Source organism: Dendrobates tinctorius, unplaced genomic scaffold (assembly GCF_039654945.1).
Source record: "Dendrobates tinctorius isolate UK_male_01 unplaced genomic scaffold, ASM3965494v1 ptg000160l, whole genome shotgun sequence".
NCBI lineage: Eukaryota > Metazoa > Chordata > Amphibia > Anura > Dendrobatidae > Dendrobates > Dendrobates tinctorius.
Genome location: NW_027361827.1, coordinates 15,171,815 through 15,194,399, shown reverse-complemented (window position 1 = coordinate 15,194,399; position 22,585 = coordinate 15,171,815). Strand labels below are relative to the sequence as shown.

The following is a 22,585-nucleotide window of genomic DNA, read 5'->3' as shown; positions in this document are numbered from 1 at the left end:
TGTAAGGGATCAACCTGAACTCAGACGAACCTCATGAAGTCGGTTTCTAACCATTTGTGCAGACACATACTCATTTGTGACCTGCTGGAAGTCACTTTGCAGGGCTCTGGCAGTGCTCCTCCTTGCACAAAGGCGGAGATAGTGGTCCTGCTGCTGGGTTGTTGCCCTCCTACGGCCCCCTCCACCTCTCCTGGTGTACTGGCCTGTCTCCTGGTAGCGCCTCCAGTCTCTGGACTCTACGCTGACAGACACAGCAAACCTTACCACAGCTCGCATTGATGTGCCATCCTGGATGAACTGCACTACCTGAGCCACTTGTGTGGGTTGTAGAGTCAGTCTTATGCTACCACGAGTGTGAAAGCACAACCAACATTCAAAAGTGATCAAAACATCAGCCAGAAAGCATTGGTACTGAGATGTGGTCTGTGGTCCCCACCTGCAGAAACACTCCTTTATTGAGGGTGTCTTGATAATTGTCAATATTGATTGCCAAACAGTGTTGCTTCCTAAGTGGACAGTTTTCATTTCACAGATTTCACAGAAGTGTATTAAGATATTCTGCTTAGGTGATACGGCTATAGATTTCTGCTATTGCTTGCTATATAATAGCCTTTTCTCTACTGATCACACATGCAAATATCTAACCAGTGAGTTTTGGAGATATTATTATTGTCTGATTATATATTTTTCATGATGATTAAAGAACAATATAGAACAATGTTGTCAAAGAGGCGAGTTTTTTTTTAGCTCTATTGTAGGCTATTGGACTCAGAAAGAGGGTAGGAAAGGCCCATTGGCTGGATGTTCTAAAGGGACAGGAATATTCAAGAAGGATGGGAGATTTTGCTGAATGAAACAATCCCGAAAAGAAGAAAGAATCGGAAGCATTTAAAATAGACCAGGGTGGATGAACACAAAACTTAAACACTTGTTAAAAAGGAAAAAAAATGCATATTAAATGGAAATATGGGGCATAGCTAAAGAAGAATATAATGCTGTTTACAGAGAATGCAGGGCCAGCAATGAAATAAGGCTTTCAAGACAGACCAAAAGCAGTAAAAAAAAGATTTTGGGGTATATCAAAAGCAAAAGAAAAGTTAAAAATGTAGCATTTTTGCAGGATGAAAAGGGTGATGTGGTCAAAAATGATATTGAGAAGGCCAAACTTTTAAATTTCTATTTTGCATCTGTGTTCTCTAAGAAAGCAAATGCAACGTCAACTGATCTTAATGGTGCCAATGAAGGAATAAAAGAATCCACTCTATCCATAAACAGAGAGATGGTGAGGGAACACTTAGCTAATTTAAATTACTTTAAATCTCCTGGTCCAGATGAATTACATCCTAGGGTACTGAAAGAGTTAGCAGAGGAAATTGCAAACCACTAGCCAGAATCTTTGAAAAATCCTGGAGAACAGGAGAAGTCCCAGAAGATTGGAGAAGGATAAATGTTGTCCCTATCTTCAAAAAAGGAAAGATGGAGCCAATAATTAACCAGAGCCACCATGGGATCGTAGCAAACGAGTTATGCCAGACTAATGTAATTTTCTTCTGTGATGGAATCATTGACTGGGTGGATCAGGGAAATGCGGTAGATACAGTATTTCTCGACTTCATCAAAGCATGTGATAAAGTACCTCAAACTATCCTTATTGAAAAAAGATGACCGTATGGGATTGACAAGCCTACAGTTAGGTGGATTCATAACTGGCTCACTGATCGTACTCAAAGAGTGGTAATAAATGGTCACACATCCAATTGGAAGTGTTTTAAATGGAGCATCACAAGGCTCTATTCTGGTCCCAGTGTTGTTCAACATTTTTATAAATAATCTAGACAAGGGAACTGAAGGTAAACTAATAAAATTTGCAGACGATGCAAAGCTAGGAAGGATAGTTAACACTAAAGACAGAGAAAGGATTCAGAAGGATCTAGATAAGTTAGAACAATGGGTAGCGACTAATAAAATGGTATTTAACAGGGAGAAATGCAAGATTCTACATCTGGGCAAGAAAACTGAAAATGACATCTACAGAATTGGAGGACTAGAACTAAGCAACAGCATGTGTGGAAAAGACTTGAGTATACTAATAGATCACAGACTGCACGAGTCAATAGTGTGAAGCAATAACAAAAAAGGCACACAGATTTAGGATGTATTAAGAGAAGCCTAGAGTCTAAATCATGTGAAGTAATTATCCCCTTTACTTCCTCTTGGTTAGACCTCAAATGGAATACTGTGTCCAGCTCTGGGCACCACAGTTTAAAAAAAGACATTGAAAAACTGTAGTAAGTTCTGAGAAGAGCTACCAGGATGGTGATCTACAAGGAACAGTTAAAGGATCTGGAAATGTTTAGCTTGCAAAAAAGAAGGCTAAGAGGAGACATAATAGCTGTCAAATTTCTGAAGAGATGTCACAGTGTAGAGGGTTCATCATTATTCAAATTTGCACGTGGAAACACAAGAAGCAATGGAATGAAACTGAAAGGGAGGTGACACAGATTAGATATTAGAAAAAACTTTTTGACAGTGAGGGTGATCAAAGAGTGGAACAGACTGCTACGAGAGGTAGTGAGTTCTCCTCCAATGGAAGTCTTCAAACAGAAGCTGGACTGGACAGACATCTGTCTGAGCTGGGATTAGTGAATCCTGCATTGAGCAGGGGGTTGGACATGATTACCCTGGAGGTCCCTTCCATCTCTAACATTCTATGATTCTTTGGTGTTTATTCTTATGCCATTTGTGACTTTTAAAAAGTGTTTTTACTTGCATGTCAGTTTGTGTTAATAAAAGCTTGAGCTTTATTATTTAAGCAATTATTATTATTTTTTGGCGATCCCTGGGTACATATAGGCGCATCTCAAAAAATTAGAATATCAAAAAGTTAATTTTAGTTCTTCAATACAAAAAGTGAAACTCATATACTGTAATATATAGAGTCATTACTAACAGAGTGATCTATTTCAAGTGTTTATTTCTGTTAATGTTGATGATTATGGCTTACAGCCAATGAAAACCCAAAAGTCATTATCTCAATAAATTAGAATACTTTATAACATCAGCTTGAAAAAATGATTTTAAAATCCAAAATGTTGGCCTACTGAAATGTATATTCAGTAAATGCACTCAATACTTGGTCGGGTCCTTTGGCATCAATTACTGCATCCATGCGGCGTGTCATGGAGGAAATCAGCCTGTGACACTGCTGAGGAGTTATGGAAGCCCAGGTTGCTTTGATTAGCAGCCTTCAGCTCATCTGTATTGTTGGGTCTGGTGTCTCTTATCTTCCTCTTTACAATACCCCATAGATTCTTTATGGGGTCAAGATCAGGCAAGTTTGCAGGCCAATCAAGCACAGTGATACTGTTGTTGCATGTGCTTTGCTTCTGTCTGTTTACATCAATTCTGAACTGGCAGCAACTATTAGGACACAGCTACACTCATCTAGTGTTAAAGGGATCCTGTAAGCAGGATTGTGCACAGTAACTTACAGACAATGCCAGGTCGGTGCCATTATACTGATTACAATGAAACCTGGGTTGATGAAATCCATCTTGTGGTTGTTGTTTTAATCTTTATTTTCAGTTTGTAGATAATGATATTCTCGTGCTCCGGAGCGGCCTGTGGGGGAGGGGAGCGGTCTTCATGTGGTGCTCTGATCAGGTATTCATAATGCAGACTGCTGATAGGTCACTGATCCATCAGTGAACTGTCCCCAGTTTACATAATGAATATAATATATAAATACTGAAAAAAAAACCCTTCTGCAGGAAGGCCATGGCACTTTCCCTGCAGCATAGTTGCGTTTTTCTGTGTATATAATTAATATGACTGAGGTTATCCAAATATTAAAAAAATCAATTTTAAAATGGCATCCACCACACCTGCGCAGTAGCAGCTATCGGTGTATACAGAGGTGACCCGATAGCTGCCACAGCGCAGGCAGTGCCATTTTGCTAGAGAAAAAAATCCTGCTCCAACATGGCGCCAGCGCAATAGCAGCTATCGGCGATTGGCAATAGCTTCTATTGCTTGAGGCGCCATCAGCGTCATCTTGCGAGAGAAGAAAAAAAATTTCCACTCCAAGATGGCGCCATCGGCGCCTGCGCCATTTTCAAATGGATTTTTTTTATGATAGGATAACCTCAACCACATTAACACAGTACGCATGTGATTATGCTGCAGAGCAGATTACACGGCTGGCGCCTGCCTGCAGAAGGTTTGTTTTTTTAGTATGTATATATAATATTCATCATGTAAACTAGGGGGCAGGTCACTGAGGGATCAGTGACCTGTCAGCAATCTTCATTATGACTAGCTAAGCAGAGCACCACATGAAGACCCCCCACAGGCCGCCCCGGAGCACGAGCATATCATTAACTCAAAACTAAAAATAAAGATTAAACAACCACAAAACGGTGGTTGCAGCCCATGTCCCCTGTAAAAGAATTATAATAATAAACCACCATATTTCTGACTTATCCAACATGAAGACAATCCTCCGATGCTCACGGCCCCTATAAAAGAGTAAAAAAAATAAACAACTATATTCCTCATCTCAGTCTGTCAACTAGATATAGGAGAGCTAGACTCATCAAGGGACAAATGGACCATCTTCTTGTTGGACAGGTGAGGAATATGGTTGCTTTTTTTTAACTTTTGCAGGGGACATGGGCATCGTAGGATTGTCTTCACGACAGATAGGTGAAGGATGCGGTAGTTTATTATTTTAGTTTACAGGGGACATAGGCTTCAGTGGATTAGGCATTAATGTGAGTATAAATTTGCTTTTTTTCATTAAAATAAAAGTGTCAGTGTCTTTAGTTCACTTAAAAGACTTTATTCAGGGTACTTTGTATTTACGATATGACTATGGGTTTAGTAATGGGGGCATATTAGAAACATCGCTCCATTACTAACTTCTGGGCTTGATGTCAGCTGCGAATACAAAGCTGACATCAACCCCAATACTATTACTCCACCTGCAAATTCACCAAGGCAAGTGGGAAAAGAGAATTGGAACATCTTATGGATGAGCCTTTTTCTGGGGTGTTTGACAGCTGACGTTTCTATTCTGGAAGGAGGCCAATATCCATGGCCCCTTCCTTGGCTTTTAATATCATCCCACAACTGTTTGCCTAGCCTTTGCTGGTTATTAATTACTAGCTATTGAACCCGCTCTACACCCGGGTGGTGAGCATTTTTATTGGTATATGGTCTCCCATCCTGGTATGTGCTGCCCCCTCATCCCTATAATGGTATGCATGGCCCCCACATCCCTATTCAGGAATGTATGGTTCCCCCCCATCCTAGTATGCATGGCACCCCATTCCTCATCCTGGTATGCATGGTCCCCCTCATCCCCAATCCTGGTATGCAGTGTCCCCCCCACCCTATCCTGATATGTATGGTCCCCTCACCCCCCAATCCTGGTATGCATGGTACCCCTCATCCATATCCAGGTATTCATGGTCCCCTTACCCCCCAGTCCTGGTATGCATGTCCCCTAACCCCCAATCCTGGAATGCATGGTCCTCTCACCCCCCCAATCATGGAATGCAAGGTCCCCCCTCATCCCTATCGTAGGATGCATGGTACTCCCTCACTCGCACCCCTCATTCCCCTATCCTGATATGTATTGCCCCCCTATCCTGGTATGCATGTTCCTCTCACCCCCCTATCCTGGTATGCATGGTCCTCTCACCCCCCTATCCTGGTATGCATGGTCCCCTCACCCCCCAATCCTGGTATGCATGGTCCCCTCTCCCCCCAATCCTGGTATGCATGGTCCCCTCTCCCCCCAATCCTGGTATGCATGGTCCCCTCACCCCCCAATCCTGGTATGCATGGTCCCCTCACCCCCCCAATCCTGGTATGCATGGTCCCCTCATCCCCAATCCTGGTATATATGGTACCCCTCATCCCCCTATCCTGGTATGTATGTTCCTCTCACCCCCCAATCCTGGTATGCATGGTCCCCCTCACCCCCCTATCCTGGTATGCATGGTCCCCTCAACCCCCCAATCCTGGTATGCATGCCATTTTCTTGAAGACACTGGTATTGCCGCGGGGTCTCACCGTGAGGTTAGGAGATGGCGGGATTGTGCTACAACCCACCCTCTCCTGCCATCACGGGGAGACCACACGGCAATACTGGATTGGTAAGTTGTTGTGCCATGATGTCAGGAGAGGGCGGGATTGGCGCCTGCGCAGTAATCGCTTTCCGGCGCCATTTTCTTGAGGACACTGCAATGTGTATTGCACAAAATGGCGCCGGAAAGCGCGGACTGGGCATGCGCTGATGCCGGCGAAATCGGCACCTGCGCAGTCATCGCTTTCCGGCGCCATTTTCTTGAAGACACACTGCAGTGTGTCTTCCACAAAAAGGCGCCAAAAAGCGCGGACTGGGCATTCGCCGATTCCGGCGTCACAACCCGCCCTCTCCTGACATCCCAGCAAGACCCCACTACAACACCGGATCGGTAAGATGATGTGCCAGAGATCGCGGTATGCGTTCAGTGCTTACGCATACCGCGATCTCCTGGGCCACCCTCCTCATCCCCGGGTGCGTTACTCTGTCCAAACTGCGCAGGCGCGTCGCGCTTGCACAGCCTATAAAGGCTTCGGACAGAGTGACGCTCCCAGCGTTATACTATAAATAGGGGGGCCCAATGTCATTTTTTGGGGAGTGTCCCCCATTTTAATAACCAGTAAAAGGCTAAGTATACAGCTGTGAGCTGATATTAATAGCCTGGGAAGCTCCATATGCATTACCCCCACCCCAGGCTATAAACATCAGCTCCCAAGTTGTCTGCTTTCCGTCTGCTGGTTAATAAAATTTTGGGGGATTCCACATTTTTTTCAGAAATGATTATGTATCTCACTCACATATTTATATCTATCTAATCTATTTAATCAATGCGCAAAAAAATAAAGGGAACACTAAAATACCACATCCGAGATTACTGAATTAAATATTCTAGATGCAAATCTTTATTTCATAGTGGAATGCGTTTAGATTAAAACATAAAAGTGGTCAATATAAATCAAAATTAATATCCCATGGAGGTCTGGATTTGGAATGATACTCAAAATCAAAGTGGAAAATCAAATTACAGGTTGATCCGACTTCAGTGGAAATGCCTCATGACAAGGAAATGATGCTCAGTAGTGTGTGTAGCCTCTTTGTGCCTGTATGACCTCCCTACAATGCCTGGGCATGATCCTAATGAGCCGGTGGATGTTCTCCTAAGGGATCTTGTCATGTTCCACGACTTGGGAAATCATTTAATATTTGCATTGTTTGTGTTGCATCTCTGTTGCTAGGCAGAAGTTTGCCTTTCCCTGTATTTTGTTCCAACTCTCTCCCTGTAGTCCTGTGATGTATGTTTGTTCCCTCCTTCAATCTCCATTTTGTGATCGTCCCTCCATCTGTATGCATCCTGTTACATGTTCTCTGAAGAATATTCCTTTTTACCTGCTGCTTTCATCATAATACAAGAATTTCAGTTAAAGCATCCCTCTTTTCCTGGAGTCTTCTTACATGAGATCGTGGCTGAGTTAAGCTGTCTGATTAATCGGTATGAACGTGAGTACAGGTCGATACGGAAGGGGCCCAGAAAGAGAGGTCTATCCAGGCACCATACGTTCTACAAATCCATGAGTCAGAATAGTAAAAAGGAATAACCTGCCTTCAGAGACAGTAACTCAAGGTCTGTGCTAAATCTCAGTGGAAAAGGACATTTTCCAGATAGACTGTAACCCAGTTCCAGCCAGACCCCAGCGTGCATAGAAGCCACACACTGCAGCTGAACAGAGAGGAATATAACTCCCATCATTACACAGGACCCTGCAGCTGCTCCAGCATTAGATACAAAGTATCAACTCTGTGCAGAGTCTCTGTGTATTTCCTGTTGCTGAACAGTGGGAAGTATAACCCCCATCATCAACTCTTCCTGCCTGCAATCTAATCATGTCTGAAGCAAGGAATACAATGTCCCTACCAGACTTACAAGCACAGGAAAGAGACTCAGACCCCCATCCACCATCTAGCGAAAGGGGAAAACGTACAGTCAAACCCACATGGAAAGTCATGGAGAATTTAGAGACTGCAAAATGTGAATTATATAGTGATGTGTCTTCAGTATGGAAGAAAGTGCTGAGTCATATAGACACTGCATCAAGGCCTGCTTCTCATGAGTTACCACCAGAGGGAGTCCTAGAACAATTATGCACAGCATACCAAATGTATATGGAGAAGAGTGACCAATATATTATTCTCCTGAAGAAACTGAATCTCCCAGAGACTTTAAACGAATTGCAAGGTTTCCAGCAGCTTAATTCTGAAAGAGACTGCACTGTACGTGACATTAAAGCCAAGATAGAGGCTAGAATCGCACGAACACCAGATGCATCAACTCGCACATCCAAATCGTGTAAGCACTCAAAACGTTCATCTAGGTCAAGTTCATCAAAATATTCTACTCTTACTGAGCAGCTTATAAGAGCACGTGCTAAGGCTGAAACTACTAAGGTACAAGCTGCCTTTGCACAAAAGAGAGCAGAAATGGACGCAGCTGTTGCACAAAAGAGAGCAGAAATGGATGCAGCTGCTGCACAAAAGAGAGCAGAAATGGATGCTGAAGCGGCACGCATGGAAGCTCTAGAGAAGGAATGTGAGCATGCAACAGCCATGGCAGAATTAAAGGTACTCGAGCAGGCTGTCAGTGGGAGTCAAAGAGACAGCGTCAGTTTGTGTGAAATGGAGGCAGAAGACCCTATTGAACGCACAAGAGACTACGTGCTAAGCCAAGATGGCGACCCGCAGATCATCACTAACACTCCTGATGGTGTTGACGCTTCTCCAGAGCACCAGGATGCCGATCCACTTACAGAATCCTGCATTCAAGGTCAGTACAATGCTCCCAAACTTGAACTTCCTTCATATTCCAGTATGCGCCAAAACCCTGCATCTCACCAAACTCCACAGGCTAATACCTACATGCAACCCAATATGCCGGCAGGTCATTATACCCTCGACAACCACACAGTGCCACCTCCACATGTAGCAGAAACTATACCCACCAAACCCATACTTCCCCATGTTTCAAGGCCAAGACGTTTCCACCTCTATGTACAACACCGCTCAGCCTACAATTGTGCATCCTAAGTCAGAAAGAACAGACATGTCCGACTTCGCAAGGTACATGATTCGCCGTGAACTTACTAAAACCGGTCTCACAAGGTTCGACGACCAACCTGAAAATTACAGAGGTTGGAAAAGTGCCTTTAGAACCGTAACTAGTGACCTCGGCATCACTGCTGCGGAAGAGCTGGACCTGCTGATCAGATGGTTAGGACCACAATCCACAGAGCGTGTCAAGAGACTCAGATCTGTACATATCAGTAATCCAACGGCTGGTCTCATGGCTGCATGGGAAAGACTAGAGAGAAACTTTGGCAGTCCAGAAGCCATAGAGGATGCACTGTTCAAGCGACTACAGAGTTTTCCAAAGATATCAAGCAAGGACAGTTCAAAGTTCCTAGAGCTCAGTGACCTGCTGTTAGAGCTCCAGCTGGCCAAGGCAGACACCCACCTACCTGGCCTCAGCTACCTGGACACTGCTCGTGGAGTAAACCCCATTATCTCCAAGCTACCATACAATGTACAAGAGAAGTGGACTGCAATAGGGTCAAAATACAAGAAAGACCATCAAGTGTCATTTCCTCCGTTCTCCTACTTCTGTGAGTTTATAAAAGACATTGCAGAGCGTAAGAACGACCCAAGCTTTTCCTACGGAGAATCCAGTGGCCCAGCTTCACCTCCCTCTAAATATGTGAGCACACGCTCAAATGACAGAAACCGCAGGAGTCCAGTTTCAGTGAAGACGGATATTCTTCCCTTACCAACATCAGCCCCAGGCAAGAGCAACAAGGGTGAAAAGATAGAGAACCCAAATCGTGAGTGTCCCATCCACAAGAAGCCACATCCCTTAAAAAAGTGCATCAGCTTCAGGAAGAAACCGCTCCAAGGACGCAAGGAACTTCTAAAGAAGTTTGGGGTATGCTACAGATGTTGTGCTTCTACTGAACACCTTGCTAAAGACTGTAAAACTACAATTAAGTGTATGGAGTGTGACAGTGAGGATCACGTACAAGCACTCCACCCATACCGTCCAGACTCTACACGTACTCCTTCCCCCACCACGAGCCATGGCGGGGAGGACGCAGCTCAAACTGCAAGTCATACCACAATATCTTCTTCATGCACAGAAGTCTGCGGAGATGGTCTCTGGGACAAGTCCTGTGCGAAGATTTGTCTGGTGAACGTATATCCCAACGGTCACCCAGAGAAAGCCGTGAAGGTGTACGTCCTCTTGGATGATCAGAGCAACCGATCACTTGCAAGGTCAGAACTCTTTGATATGTTTAACTTAAAGGGAAATGCTTACCCTTACACCTTAAGTACCTGCAGCGGTGTTACAGAGGTCTCTGGGAGAAGGGCCAGTGGTCTTATAGCGACATCCCTCGAAAACACCGTAGAGATACCCTTACCTACACTTGTCGAGTGCAACCAGATTCCATCCAATCGAGAAGAGATCCCAACACCAGAGGCTGCTCTTCATCACCCACATCTCAAGGGGATAGCAAACAAGATACCAGCCCTCAACAACAGCGCAGATATCCTGATTCTGCTTGGCAGAGACATTCTCCGGCTGCACAAGGTACGTCAGCAAATTAACGGACCACACGACGCACCATTTGCCCAACGCTTTGATCTAGGCTGGGTAATTATAGGCAATGTTTGCATACTCAAGATGAAGAGACCTAATAACATCTCCTCTTACAAAACACACATCTTGCCAAATGGTCTCAGCCCTCATTTTCAGCCATGCCCACATCATTACTGGGAGAAAGAGAAAGTGAGCAACACCAAGAGGCAACAGGAATCCTTCAACAACATGAAAATGCTCCAGCCCTGGGACGAAAACCTCGGGTCAACAGTGTTCGATTCCACAAGTGAAGACAAGTTAGCACCCACAAGGGAAGATAAAGAATTCATAAAGGTTATGGACAAATAATTTGTTCAAGATGACTCCAACAGTTGGGTAGCTCCTTTACCCTTTCGTTTCCCAAGAGCGAGGTTGCCAAAGAACATGCAGCAAGCAACTGCAAGGTTCTCATCCTTAAAACGTACCCTAAAGAGGAAACCAGAAATGGAGAAGCATTTCATTGACTTTATGCAGAACATCTTTGACAAAGATCATGCTGAACCTGCGCCACCACTGAAGGAAGGAGAAGAATGTTGGTACCTTCCATCCTTTGGTGTCTATCACCCTCGCAAGCCTAACCAGATCAGAGTGGTGTTTGACTCCAGTGCTCAGTATGAAGGCCTCTCTCTCAACAACCTGCTACTAACTGGACCCAACCTGAACAACAGCCTCCTTGGAGTATTGATCCGCTTCAGACAAGAACCTGTTGCTATAATGGCCGACATCCAGCAGATGTTTCATTGCTTCATCATGAAGGAAGACAGCAGAAACTATCTTAGGTTCCTATGGCACAAAGACAACAATGTCAACAATCAAGTCATAGACTACCGGATGAAGGTCCATGTCTTCTGCAACAGTCCTTCACCTGCTGTGGCGATCTACGGACTGAGACGGACAGCCCAGGAAGGCGAGAGAGAGTACGGATCCGATGCTCGTCAATTCGTAGAGAAGAACTTCTACGTAGACGACGGGCTCAAGTCCTTGCCCACAAGTGAAGAGGCAATTGACCTACTCTCCAGGACACAGGAAATGCTATCCACATCAAACCTCAGACTCCACAAGATCATCTCTAACAGTCAAGAAGTAATGAGCGCGTTTCCATCTGAGGACCATGCCACGAACCTAAAGGACCTCAACCTAGGTTCTGATGTTCCTCCCACACAGTGCAGCCTTGGTCTACTGTGGGATATCAAACAGGACACCTTCACCTTCCAAGTGTCGCCCTGTGACAAACCCTTTACCAAACGAGGAGTCCTATCTGTCATAAACAGCATCTACGATCCTCTCGGGTTTGTAGCATCCATCACTATTCAAGGCAAGATACTGTTAAGACAGCTCACTGCCGAGAACACTGATTGGGACACCCCGCTTCCGACTCAGAAACAGCAAAGGTGGGAGACATGGAAGAAGTCCTTGAAGTTCTTAGAGCAACTCCAAGTCCCACGTTGTTATTCTCCAATGATTCTTACCCCAGCTACACTTCTTACACAGAAGATTGGAGCTGCTACAGTTCCTCCCGGGAATTTCGATAACAAGGACATTTACAAACGTCAGTGGAAGCAAGTACAACACATAGCTAACGTGTTTTGGCACCGTTGGAAGACCGAATACTTGCACCTGCTTCAAAACCGTCAAAAATGGCAGACACCCAGTCCCAATCTCCAAGAAGGAGACCTTGTCCTCTTAAAAGACAAAGAGGCACATTGTAACGACTGGCCAATGGGTCTTATCACCAAGGTCATGCCCAGCGAGGACGGAAAGACTCGTAAGAAAGAAGTTAAGGTGACAAAAGGGGGCTCTACCCGAACCTTCCTCCGTCACATGAACTGAACATTGCTCCTGGACGTTGCTCACGGCGGGGAGCATACCTACTCATTCCCCAGTTTTATTGAACATTGACATTTTCCATTGGATTGAACTTTGAACATTGCCATTGGATTGCTGGGTTGGTGGAAGAGTTGGCATGTTTGCGGCTTCCCCAATCCGAAGATGGGTTTAATAGACTTGGACTTATCTTCCGGTGTGATCTACGGGTCAACAACAACTAGTTGGACTTTAAAAATGTTTATTATTGCATGCATGTTTTTCTTTTCTCTTGTTTTACAGGTTCGAACGACTTCGAAGAATTACGGACATCGTGAAATCCAAGGATTTCAGACGGGGAGTGTCATGTTCCACGACTTGGGAAATCATTTAATATTTGCATTGCTTGTGTTGTATCCTTGTTGCTAGGCAGAAGTTTGCCTTTCCCTGTATTTTGTCCCAACTCTCTCCCTGTAGTCCTGTGATGTATGTTTGTTCCCTCCCTTATTCTCCATTTTGTGATCGTCCCTCCATCTGTATGCATCCTGTTACATGTTCTCTGAAGAATATTCCTTTTTACCTGCTGCTTTCATCATAATACAAGAATTTCAGTTAAAGCATCCCTCTTTTCCTGGAGTCTTCTTACATGAGATCGTGGCTGAGTTAAGCTGTCTGATTAATCGGTATGAACGCGAGTACAGGTCGATACGGAAGGGGCCCAGAAAGAGAGGTCTATCCAGGCACCATACGTTCTACATATCCATGAGTCAGAATAGATCTCCTCCCAGCCCTATATTAAAGCATCAGTCAACTTCCCAGTACCTAACGGCAATTGGGATACGTCTGGCTGGCACATTGAAGACTGTGCGGCTCTACAAAGAAATGCCTCCCCACACCATTACTAACCCACTGCGAAACTGGTCATGCTGGAGGATGTTGCAGGCAGCAGAGTGTTCTCTATGGAGTCTCCAAACTGTCACGTCTGTCAAATGTGCTCAATGTGAATCTGCTCTCATCCAAGAAGAGCACAGGGAACCAATCTCAAATCTGCCAATCTTGGTGTTCTCTAGCAAATGCCAGTCGCCATGCACGGTGTTGGTCTGTAAGCAAAACACCCATTTGTGGACATTGGGCCCTTATACCACCCTCATTTAGTCTGCTTGACAGTTTAAGCAGACACTAGGATGTTAGTAGCCTTCTGGTGGACACTTTGCACGGCTCTGGCACGGCTCTTCCTGTTCCTCCTTGCACAAAGGAGGAGGTAGAGGTCCTGCTGCTGAATTGTTGTCCTCCTAGACCCACCTCCATGTCTCATGGTGTACTGGCCTGTCTCTTGGTATATGCTCTAGACACTGTGTCTACAGACACAGCTACCCTTCTTGCCACAGCTCACATTGATGTGCCATCCTCGATGAGCTGCACTACCTGAGCAATTTCTGTCTCATGCTACTGTACCTCTAGGGGTGAGAGCAATGACAAAATGCAAAAGTGACCAAAAGAACAGCCAAAAAAATGAGAACAGAGAAATGATCTGTGGACACCCTCTGCAGAACCACTCCTTTATAGAAGTTGACCTGCTAATTGCCTATCATTTCTGTTGTCTATTCCATTTGCACAACAGTATAAGAAATTGATTCATAATCAGTGTTCCTTCATAACTGGACAGGATAATTCCACAGAAGTGTGAAAGCTAATGTCAAAATCACATTGCATATGGATTGCTTTCACATGTCATTCAGATGCTAGGTGGTAAAAATCGCATTGTACTCGCATGAAAATCACGACACTCATCCGACTTTTCAGGAACAACATTGGACCGATTTTTTTTTTTTTTAACGCTAGTGTGACTCCAGCCTGTAAGTTTTATTGTCCTATGACTGAGGTCAGGTCCATGATTGTGATGCCCTCAAATGGTCTCAGGAGCACATTTATTAGTTTATGTAAAAAGACATATCCATGTGACACATTCATTCCTGCGCTGAATGTGGGATTACATTAAGGGTAAGTGCACACGTAGTTTTTTGGTGATGTGGATTGTGTAGTAAAATCCGCAGGACTTACACCTCGTAATGGATGAGGTGTGAAACCGCAACGGTTCTGCACAAAAGAATTGACATGCTGCGGATTGTAAACCACAGCAAATCCGCACGGAAAAATCCACAGCATGTGCACAGCGTTTTTCAGTTTACCATTGAAAACAATGGTACTGTACAACGCAGCTAATTCTGCTGTGGATCCGCAGGACCAAAACCGCTGCGGATCCGCAGCGGAATCCGCAGCGTGTGCACATACCCTAAGAGACAGAAGGCTTTGTGCAAGCATAAAGTCACAGAAGATCTGTGGTTAGTTCTCCAAGATGATGAACAGCTTTTCGGTTGAGTTTCTTCAAAAACTGTATGTAAGTATACCGTATATACTCGTGTATAAGCCAAGATTTTCAGATCATTTTTTGGGGCTGAAAGTCCCCCTCTTGGCTTATACATGAGTCATATACCGGGTGGTGGGTCAGAGACCATACTCAACTCCTGGCACGTCTCTGCAGCCCCTGCTTCTCCCTCTGCTGTCTGCTTCCTGCGTTCAGCGGTCATGTGGTACCACTCATTAAACTCATGAATATGCACATATTTATGAGTTTAATGAGCGGTACCACGTGACCAGCTGAATGCAGGAAGCAGACGGCAGAGGAAGAAGCAGGGGCTGCCGCTGCAGAGAAGACCTTGCGCCAGGAGGGGCGAGTATGACGGGGGCAGAGTGATATTCACCTGTCCCCATTCCATCGCCTTGCATGGCTGTGTCTCCGGGTCCTCCTGCTGTGACGGCAGAGGGCGCGATGACGTAGTCAGTGCGCGCCCTCTGCTGAAAGTCACTGCAGAGACCCGGGAGACACAGCGGTGGATGGCGATGGAACAGGGACCGGTAAATATCGCTGGTGCCGGGGGCTCAGGACACCGGCACCTGGCCCCCAGCAACGGAGAGGTGAGTATGTCATTTTTTTTATTGCAGCAGCAAATAAGGGGTATTTATGGAGCATCTTATGGGGCAGCATTAACCCTTGTGCAGCGGCATATGGGGGGTTATTTATGGAGCATCTTCTTGGAACACCATTAACCCTAGGCTTATACGCGAGTCAATAAGTTTTCCCAGTTTTTTGTGGTAAAATTAGGGGAGGTTGGCTTATACACGAGTTTATAAGGTAACTAGAAAAATTGATGCTTTGACGCTGTTTGGACAACAAGGGTAATTACACCTAAGATTGATTTGATTTAGATTTCTCTTTTGCTCAATCTCTTTGCATTCTTTTAATAGACAAAAATAAACCATTAACATTTCTATTCCTTTGCCGCATTTTGTTCACACCTACGTTCATTATATGAATCAATACTACATTTAATTAGTTCAGAAAATTATGTACACAGGAACACCAAATTGTCATGGATGTGGTTTGTGGAGCCACTGTGCCACGGACCATGGAGAGCCTGGAGGGGCGTGACTAAGGCTAGTTTCACATTAGCGTTTACGGCCGCAGCGTCGGGCTGCGCACGGCCGCCGCTAAGCCCCACCCCCTGCCGCGCCTCCGCCGGTAGCTCCGCCTACGGGTGCATGACGCTGCATGCGTCCCCTATCTTTATCACTGGGGACGCAGGACGTGCACAGTATGCGTTTGGTGGCGCATGCGTCCTTTTGACGGTGCGTCGACGAGCGCCAAACGCAACCTGTTGCAATTTGGTTGCGCTCGGCGCACCGTCAAAAGGACGCATGCGCCGCCAAACACATACTGCGCACGGCCTGCGTCCCCAGTGATAAAGATAGGGGACGCAGGACGCATGCAGCGTCATGCGCCCGTAGGCGGAGCTACCGGCGGAGGTGCTTCAGGGGGCGGGGCTTAGCGGCGTCCGTGCGCAGCCCGACGCTGTGGCAGTAAACACTAATGTGAAACTAGCCTAAGCAAACACCTGTTCACTATAGCCTCTGACGGTGAGGTTAGATTTGGCTCCCGATGAACACCAGGTGCCACTCCAGGACAGACCAATGGATGCGCAACAGCTGGACCCAGAGGACAGACTGGAGGGAGCAGCTGACAAGAGTTCGCACCAGAGTGCAGCAGGCAGGACTTACACCAGAGTGTAGCAAAGACTAGTATGCAAACTTACACATCTTAGACTACAAAACAGGAAGGTTGCTCTGGCACCTCCCCAGTGGAGAGGAAGTAATATATACATAATGAATCTCAACCATTGGCTGGGGAGGAAGTGCAAGCACTAGCCTTTCAAGAGGGCAGGAGCACACGCACGTGCCCTAAGGCTGGAAGTGCTGCTTGGAGAATGCATAGCATGAGGAAGAGAGGAACTGAACTGACCACAGCAGGGCTGAATGAAATGACATGCGGGGAGACCCTGCCTTTCAGAGAAGGGATCCAGCATGGTGCTAACACAAATATGCTACTTATTTTAGATTTTGTATCTAAAATAGTGATGAGGCAGTGACCTGGCAAAGTTCAAAAACAAAACGACTCTTTAATGCTTCAACTCGCAAAACACAGCACACAATATCCTCGGGTTTGCAACTGGGAAACATATCCTCTGGATTACAGTCACTATACACGCCAGTCCACTTCCTGAGACCAGTTGCTGTGGGCGACTGCACCACAGTGTTAATGTTCTACTCACAGCATTACACAGTACACGATAACTTGCACATCGCAGCCATTAACCATATCATCCAGTTTAAAGTCACTAAACACACCAGTCCTCCTCTGATCAGTTGCCGTGAGCAACTGCAACGCTGTGGGTGCAAGGCTTTTCAGCTGCCTTGGCTGTTTGGCTCCGCTGGCCTGTGTTGCCTCACACAGTTGGAGCTCTGCAGAACCTCCTTTGTACTCTGACAACACCAGACTGACCCTGACACAACCCAAACCCTATACTGCAGGGTTTTAAACTAGCAACCTGTGGCCTTTTGCCACATGGAAAACCCGGGCCAGGAATGAAACAGACTGCACCACTACCATCTGCAGTCTATTTCAATACACAAAAGCCCAGAGCAGGTTTTCCCTAAATCTGCCTTGGACAACCAGCATGTCCAAGAACTATACTCACTTTAGTATTCATTGCAATCACAGCTATGCCTGTGACTGCAATGCCCTCAATATGCCTCCAGGGAGGAACATACAGTGACCCTTACATGTAACACCGGTCACTGCCTCACAATATATACTCACACATACACGATCTACGGTAAATGGAAACCACACTTGGTATTCCTGTGTACTTAATTGTCTAAAATATTAAAATATATAATATTGATTTGATATAATGATTGTTAAAGGAAAAGACAAATTGAAATGTCAGGACTGCTGTCTTTTTTGGTCACTTTTCCTCCATCTCCCTTCTCCCACCCCCCCCCAAAAAAAAAAAGACCAAATGTCATTCAGACCCCAAAATTATAGGAATAAAACCTACAGCTCTGTTGATTGATAAATAATAAAAATTTATAGCTCTGAAAATAGTGGCACCAATCACATTTTTTTTTCATAGAGAAAAAAAAAAAACTTTACAAAGTTCTGCGAGTGAATCACAATAAATCCTCACAGCTGCTCGACTCTGCAGAACAAACTTTACATCATAAAAGCCAAACAAACAAACGAAAAAACAGCAGCGATGATTTTGTTCACTTCAATCACACTTATCCCATTTTCAGTACATTATACAGAAAAGTGAAATGTTATACAAAACTACAACTTGTCCTGCAAAAAAAAATATAAATATTGTTGTTTTTTAGAAGGGGAGGCTAAGTGAAAATGATGGCCAGAGTCATGTAAAAAGTCACACAACGCAGCATAATGTGACCAGTGCTGTACCACCCACGCTTCTGCAGTCTCACAGTGCCCCCATGCCATGTGTAGCCCAGCAAGCATATGCCTGAGCTGTGAGGCTGGCACTGTCCCTATGCCCAACCTATGCCACCACTGCAAACATCTATACAGCCATGTACATAATAGTGCAACAGATATGGAGGAGAATAGCACCTACATTACTGATGGCACAAGGGTCACTTACTTTCCTGCTTGGGCTAGGAGTTCCTGCCCTTCTTGGGGCAGCCTTCTACTTACAAACACCTTCATTAGCTGCTGAGCTGCTCTCATTGCCAGCAGCAGTGACAAGGAAGAAGTGGCCCAGAAGGAGGAGCTCCTCTCCCAAGAAACAGGGAGACTTGTAGGTCAGCTGCAGAGAGACAGAGAAGGATAGCGCCACCTGGTGTATATTGCCAGTGACAGCACCAAGCAGGCTGGAGAAAGGAGCCCCATAGAAGTGTGTATATATATCTATGTACTGTATATATATATATATATCTCACATATATACATATCTATATATAAATAGATACTGTGTGTATACATACTTGCATAATTATATGTGTGTATATATATGCATATTCTATATGTATATACTGTATATAGGTATATAGTAGAATAATAACTGTATATAGGTATATAGTAGAATAATAACTGTATATAGGTATATAGTAGAATAATAACACATGTATTCACAATAGTATATGGTAATACAGTACACCAACAACACACGACGGAAAGTGTCCTCTCCATTGTTTTCACAACTTGTCATTTTCCTTCCATTTTCTTTTCTCATCAGAATATGTCGTCTCTATATTAACAGCAGCTAATGTTTATGACAAAATGTCTTTAGGTGAATTACATTAGGACATAAAAAAAAAATCCAATCAAACAAATATTTTCATCTCCAGTGCTTTTATTGTACAAACAATACTCCGAACAAAGGCGAAAGCTAGAGATTACAGAATCCAAGGGCCAAATTCTTGTTTTATGTTCTTTTCGGCGCTGCAAGGATTTAGTCTATGGTCTAATTCACACGATTCATTTTAAAAACCAAGTGATCATGTATTGGCGTCAGTTTCGTACACTTTTTTTTTCATCCTTCGGTGTGTTGATGTGTATTCAGTTATGATTTTTATATGTTTTACATAAAAGGTACTCTTCTCTATAGTCCCAACTTAAGCTGTGTTCACACATTGCGGTTTTTCCCGCGTTTTTCCCTCGGATTTACAAAAAATCCACTCAAAAAACGCCTAAAATAAGCTTCCCATTCATTTTAATGCATTTTGCACTTTTTGTGCATATAGATGCTTTTTTTACCGCGAAAAAAACGCTTTGCGGTAAAAAAACGCAGCATGCTCATTAATTTCACAGTAAATTCCGCATTTCTGGCTATTTTCTATGTGTCTGGGGACTCTCCAGAAAAAATCGCGGCAAAAACGCGCAAAAATCGTGGTAAAAAGGTGCAGAAAAAAATGCGTGTTTTCTGGGAAGTTATCCGGTTTTTATGCAGAAATTTTCTGCATACGTGTGATTATTTTAAACCAGAATTTGCTAAATGGATCAAAAATGGATGCTTTTTAGTAATTTATTGAGTTGATTTGTCTTTTGTTTCTCCCTTGACGTCCATTGGCAATTTTCATCACAAAACTGAAATTTTATTGTGCATTAGTAAGTGTCGGACTGAGGGGCCAAGGACCTGCCCGGGAAATTAATTTGGAGGGTCCATTCCATAACTAAATGCAATTATTACCTTACCATCAGTTACAAATTCCCAGCCAAAACATTCTCCATACATTTCAATGCGTGCAGCCATATCTCAGTGATGTACATGGAAAATGTGGCAGGGGGCAATTCATGGACCCTCATTAAGATCCAAGAGGGGGCATCTGGTGAAGGGTATGTTCAGAAGTAGCCAACAGCTTTATCAGCGGGCAGTTTTACCATAAAATGTAGTTTTTTTCAGGTTGCGAGTTTACGTTGCTTAATTGAGAAATTTCATTTTAGTGCATATTTTGGATTAATTAGTATATTTCGCTTTATTATAGTTATTATAAAGTCATAAAATGTTTACTGGAAATATAGCCACATGCCTAGAGATTCTCTGCGGCATGCTGTGGTTAGAGAGCCCTGTAGTCTTCATTAAGGCAGTGGTACTTCTTTGGGCATGGATCCACCTTTCAGTCCCGCTAACAAGTTATTTGCCGCAAGGGCTGCCATGGCATTCCGAGTTTCCACAGTGGCACTGGCAATGTGAGGAAGAATGACTGGAGAGAAAAAGAGAGACACAGTCAGATATCTGTTAGGCTGAGTTCACACGTGGCGTTTTTTTCGCGTTTCCGCGACTGTTTTAACCGCGCGATTTTGCCGCGAAAATGCGAAAAATAAGCATCCCATGCATTCCTATGGGATTCCGCAATGCTGTGCTAATGCTGCGGTTTTTACCGCGGCGGAATCGCTTCGCGGTAAAAACCGCAGCATGCTCATTAATTTGCGGAATCGCGGCGATCCCGCACCCATAGGAATGCATTGTGCCGCTTACTTCCCGCATGTGGCTGTGCACACCATGCGGAAAGTAAGCAGAACAATTGCGGATGGTACCCACGGTCCGGAGGAGAGGAGACTGTCCTCCGGGCTTTGGGTACCATATCCCTGTAAAAAATAGAATTTAAAAATAAAAAATATTGTTATTCTCACCCTCCGACGTCCCGCGCAGTCTTCCCGCTTCTCTCCACGCTCCCGTTCCCAGTAGTCCTTTGCGAAAATGCCCGCGATGACGTCCGTTCTCACGGGATCGCGAAGTCTCGCGGTCATTCGCGCGACGTCATCGCGAATTACCGCGAGACGTCGCGATCCCGCGAGAACGGACGCCATCGCGGGCATTTTCGCAAAGGATTACTGGGAACGCCTGCGCGGGACGTCGGAGGGTAAGAATAACACCATTTTTTATTTTTTTTTACATTCTATCTTTTACTACTGATGCTTCATAGGCGGCCTCAGTAGTAAAAAGTTGGTCACACTCGTCAAACACTATGTTTGACGAGTGTGACCAATCTGTCAATCAGTTCTCCCAGCGATGCTCCAGATCGCTTGGAGAACGCTAGCATTTTGCAAGCTAATTACGCTTGCAAAATGCTAGTTTTTCCGCGGGAAAATCGCGGGAATTTAAAATGCGATTTTCCCGCGGACTGGAATTCCGGAATTCTCGCGGTAATTTCCGCGAGAGTTCCGGTACGTGTGCACTTAGCCTAAATCACAGTGTGATATAGTCTATATTTATAGGCGAGGTCTCTTAATTTTTACCAGAGCTGTATATAGAGTCATCTAGTGAGCAAATCTCAAAAGGTTTCAAGATAGTGATCATCTACAGTAGATGAAAACGTACTAGTGCATGGAGAATGGAGATAAATGTAAACACAGAGCAGCAAGGCAGTGTACAAAATAGAAAAATAGTATAATATATTATTGCATGAATATGCAAAGAAAAAGTATGCAGATAATCAACAGGGCGCTGCTATGGAAGTTAGTATTTAATATGCTATGTGCATATACCAAGTAGTACCAGACTGAAGTGTCCAAGTAGAAATTTATCTTACTGAGAAATAATACAAACAGCTCATAAGATACAATGTTCAGCGAGTGCACAACAAATTGTAAGACAGCATAAAGGTGTCTAAATATAGTACTAATGCTGAGAAAACTCAATAAAGTGCAGATGCAGAAGAAGGGAGATGCAGGGAAAAAGAGAATGTACTCAAATAGGAGGTAGTATAGAGGTAGTATACATACAGGTAGTATACATACAGTGAGGTCCATATATATTTGGACAGAGACAACATTTTTCTAATTTTGGTTCTAGACATTACCACAATGAATTTTAAACAAAACAATTCAGATGCAGTTGAAGTTCAGACTTTCAGCTTTCATTTGAGGGTATCCACATTAAAATTGGATGAAGGGTTTAGGAGTTTCAGCTCCTTAACATGTGCCACCCTGTTTTTAAAGGGACCAAAAGTAATTGGACAATTGACTCCAAGGCTATTTCATGGACAGGTGTGGGCAATCCCTTCGTTATGTAATTCTCAATTAAGCAGATAAAAGGCCTGGAGTTGATTTGAAGTGTGGTGCTTGCATTTGGAAGGTTTTGCTGTGAAGGAAACAT

At 44.3% G+C, this 22,585-nt stretch overlaps 2 protein-coding genes across 2 annotated transcripts in view; both read right to left on the bottom strand.

The window, feature by feature from the left end:
* Positions 1-18,786, bottom strand: part of LOC141052435 (glyoxylate reductase/hydroxypyruvate reductase-like) — a 35,832-nt gene extending 17,046 nt beyond the window's left edge. The window contains exon 1 of the mRNA XM_073549665.1: positions 18,629-18,786. Within this exon, the coding sequence (XP_073405766.1) occupies positions 18,629-18,714 (86 nt within the window). The 5' untranslated portion in view covers positions 18,715-18,786. The remainder of the gene's footprint in view (positions 1-18,628) is intronic.
* Positions 18,787-19,321: 535 nt separating this feature from the next.
* The window catches only part of LOC141052434 (glyoxylate reductase/hydroxypyruvate reductase-like), a 117,197-nt gene continuing 113,933 nt past the window's right edge, over positions 19,322-22,585 (bottom strand). Inside the window, exon 9 of the mRNA XM_073549664.1 lies at positions 19,322-20,690. Coding sequence (XP_073405765.1) covers positions 20,566-20,690 — 125 coding nt within the window. The 3' untranslated portion in view covers positions 19,322-20,565. The remainder of the gene's footprint in view (positions 20,691-22,585) is intronic.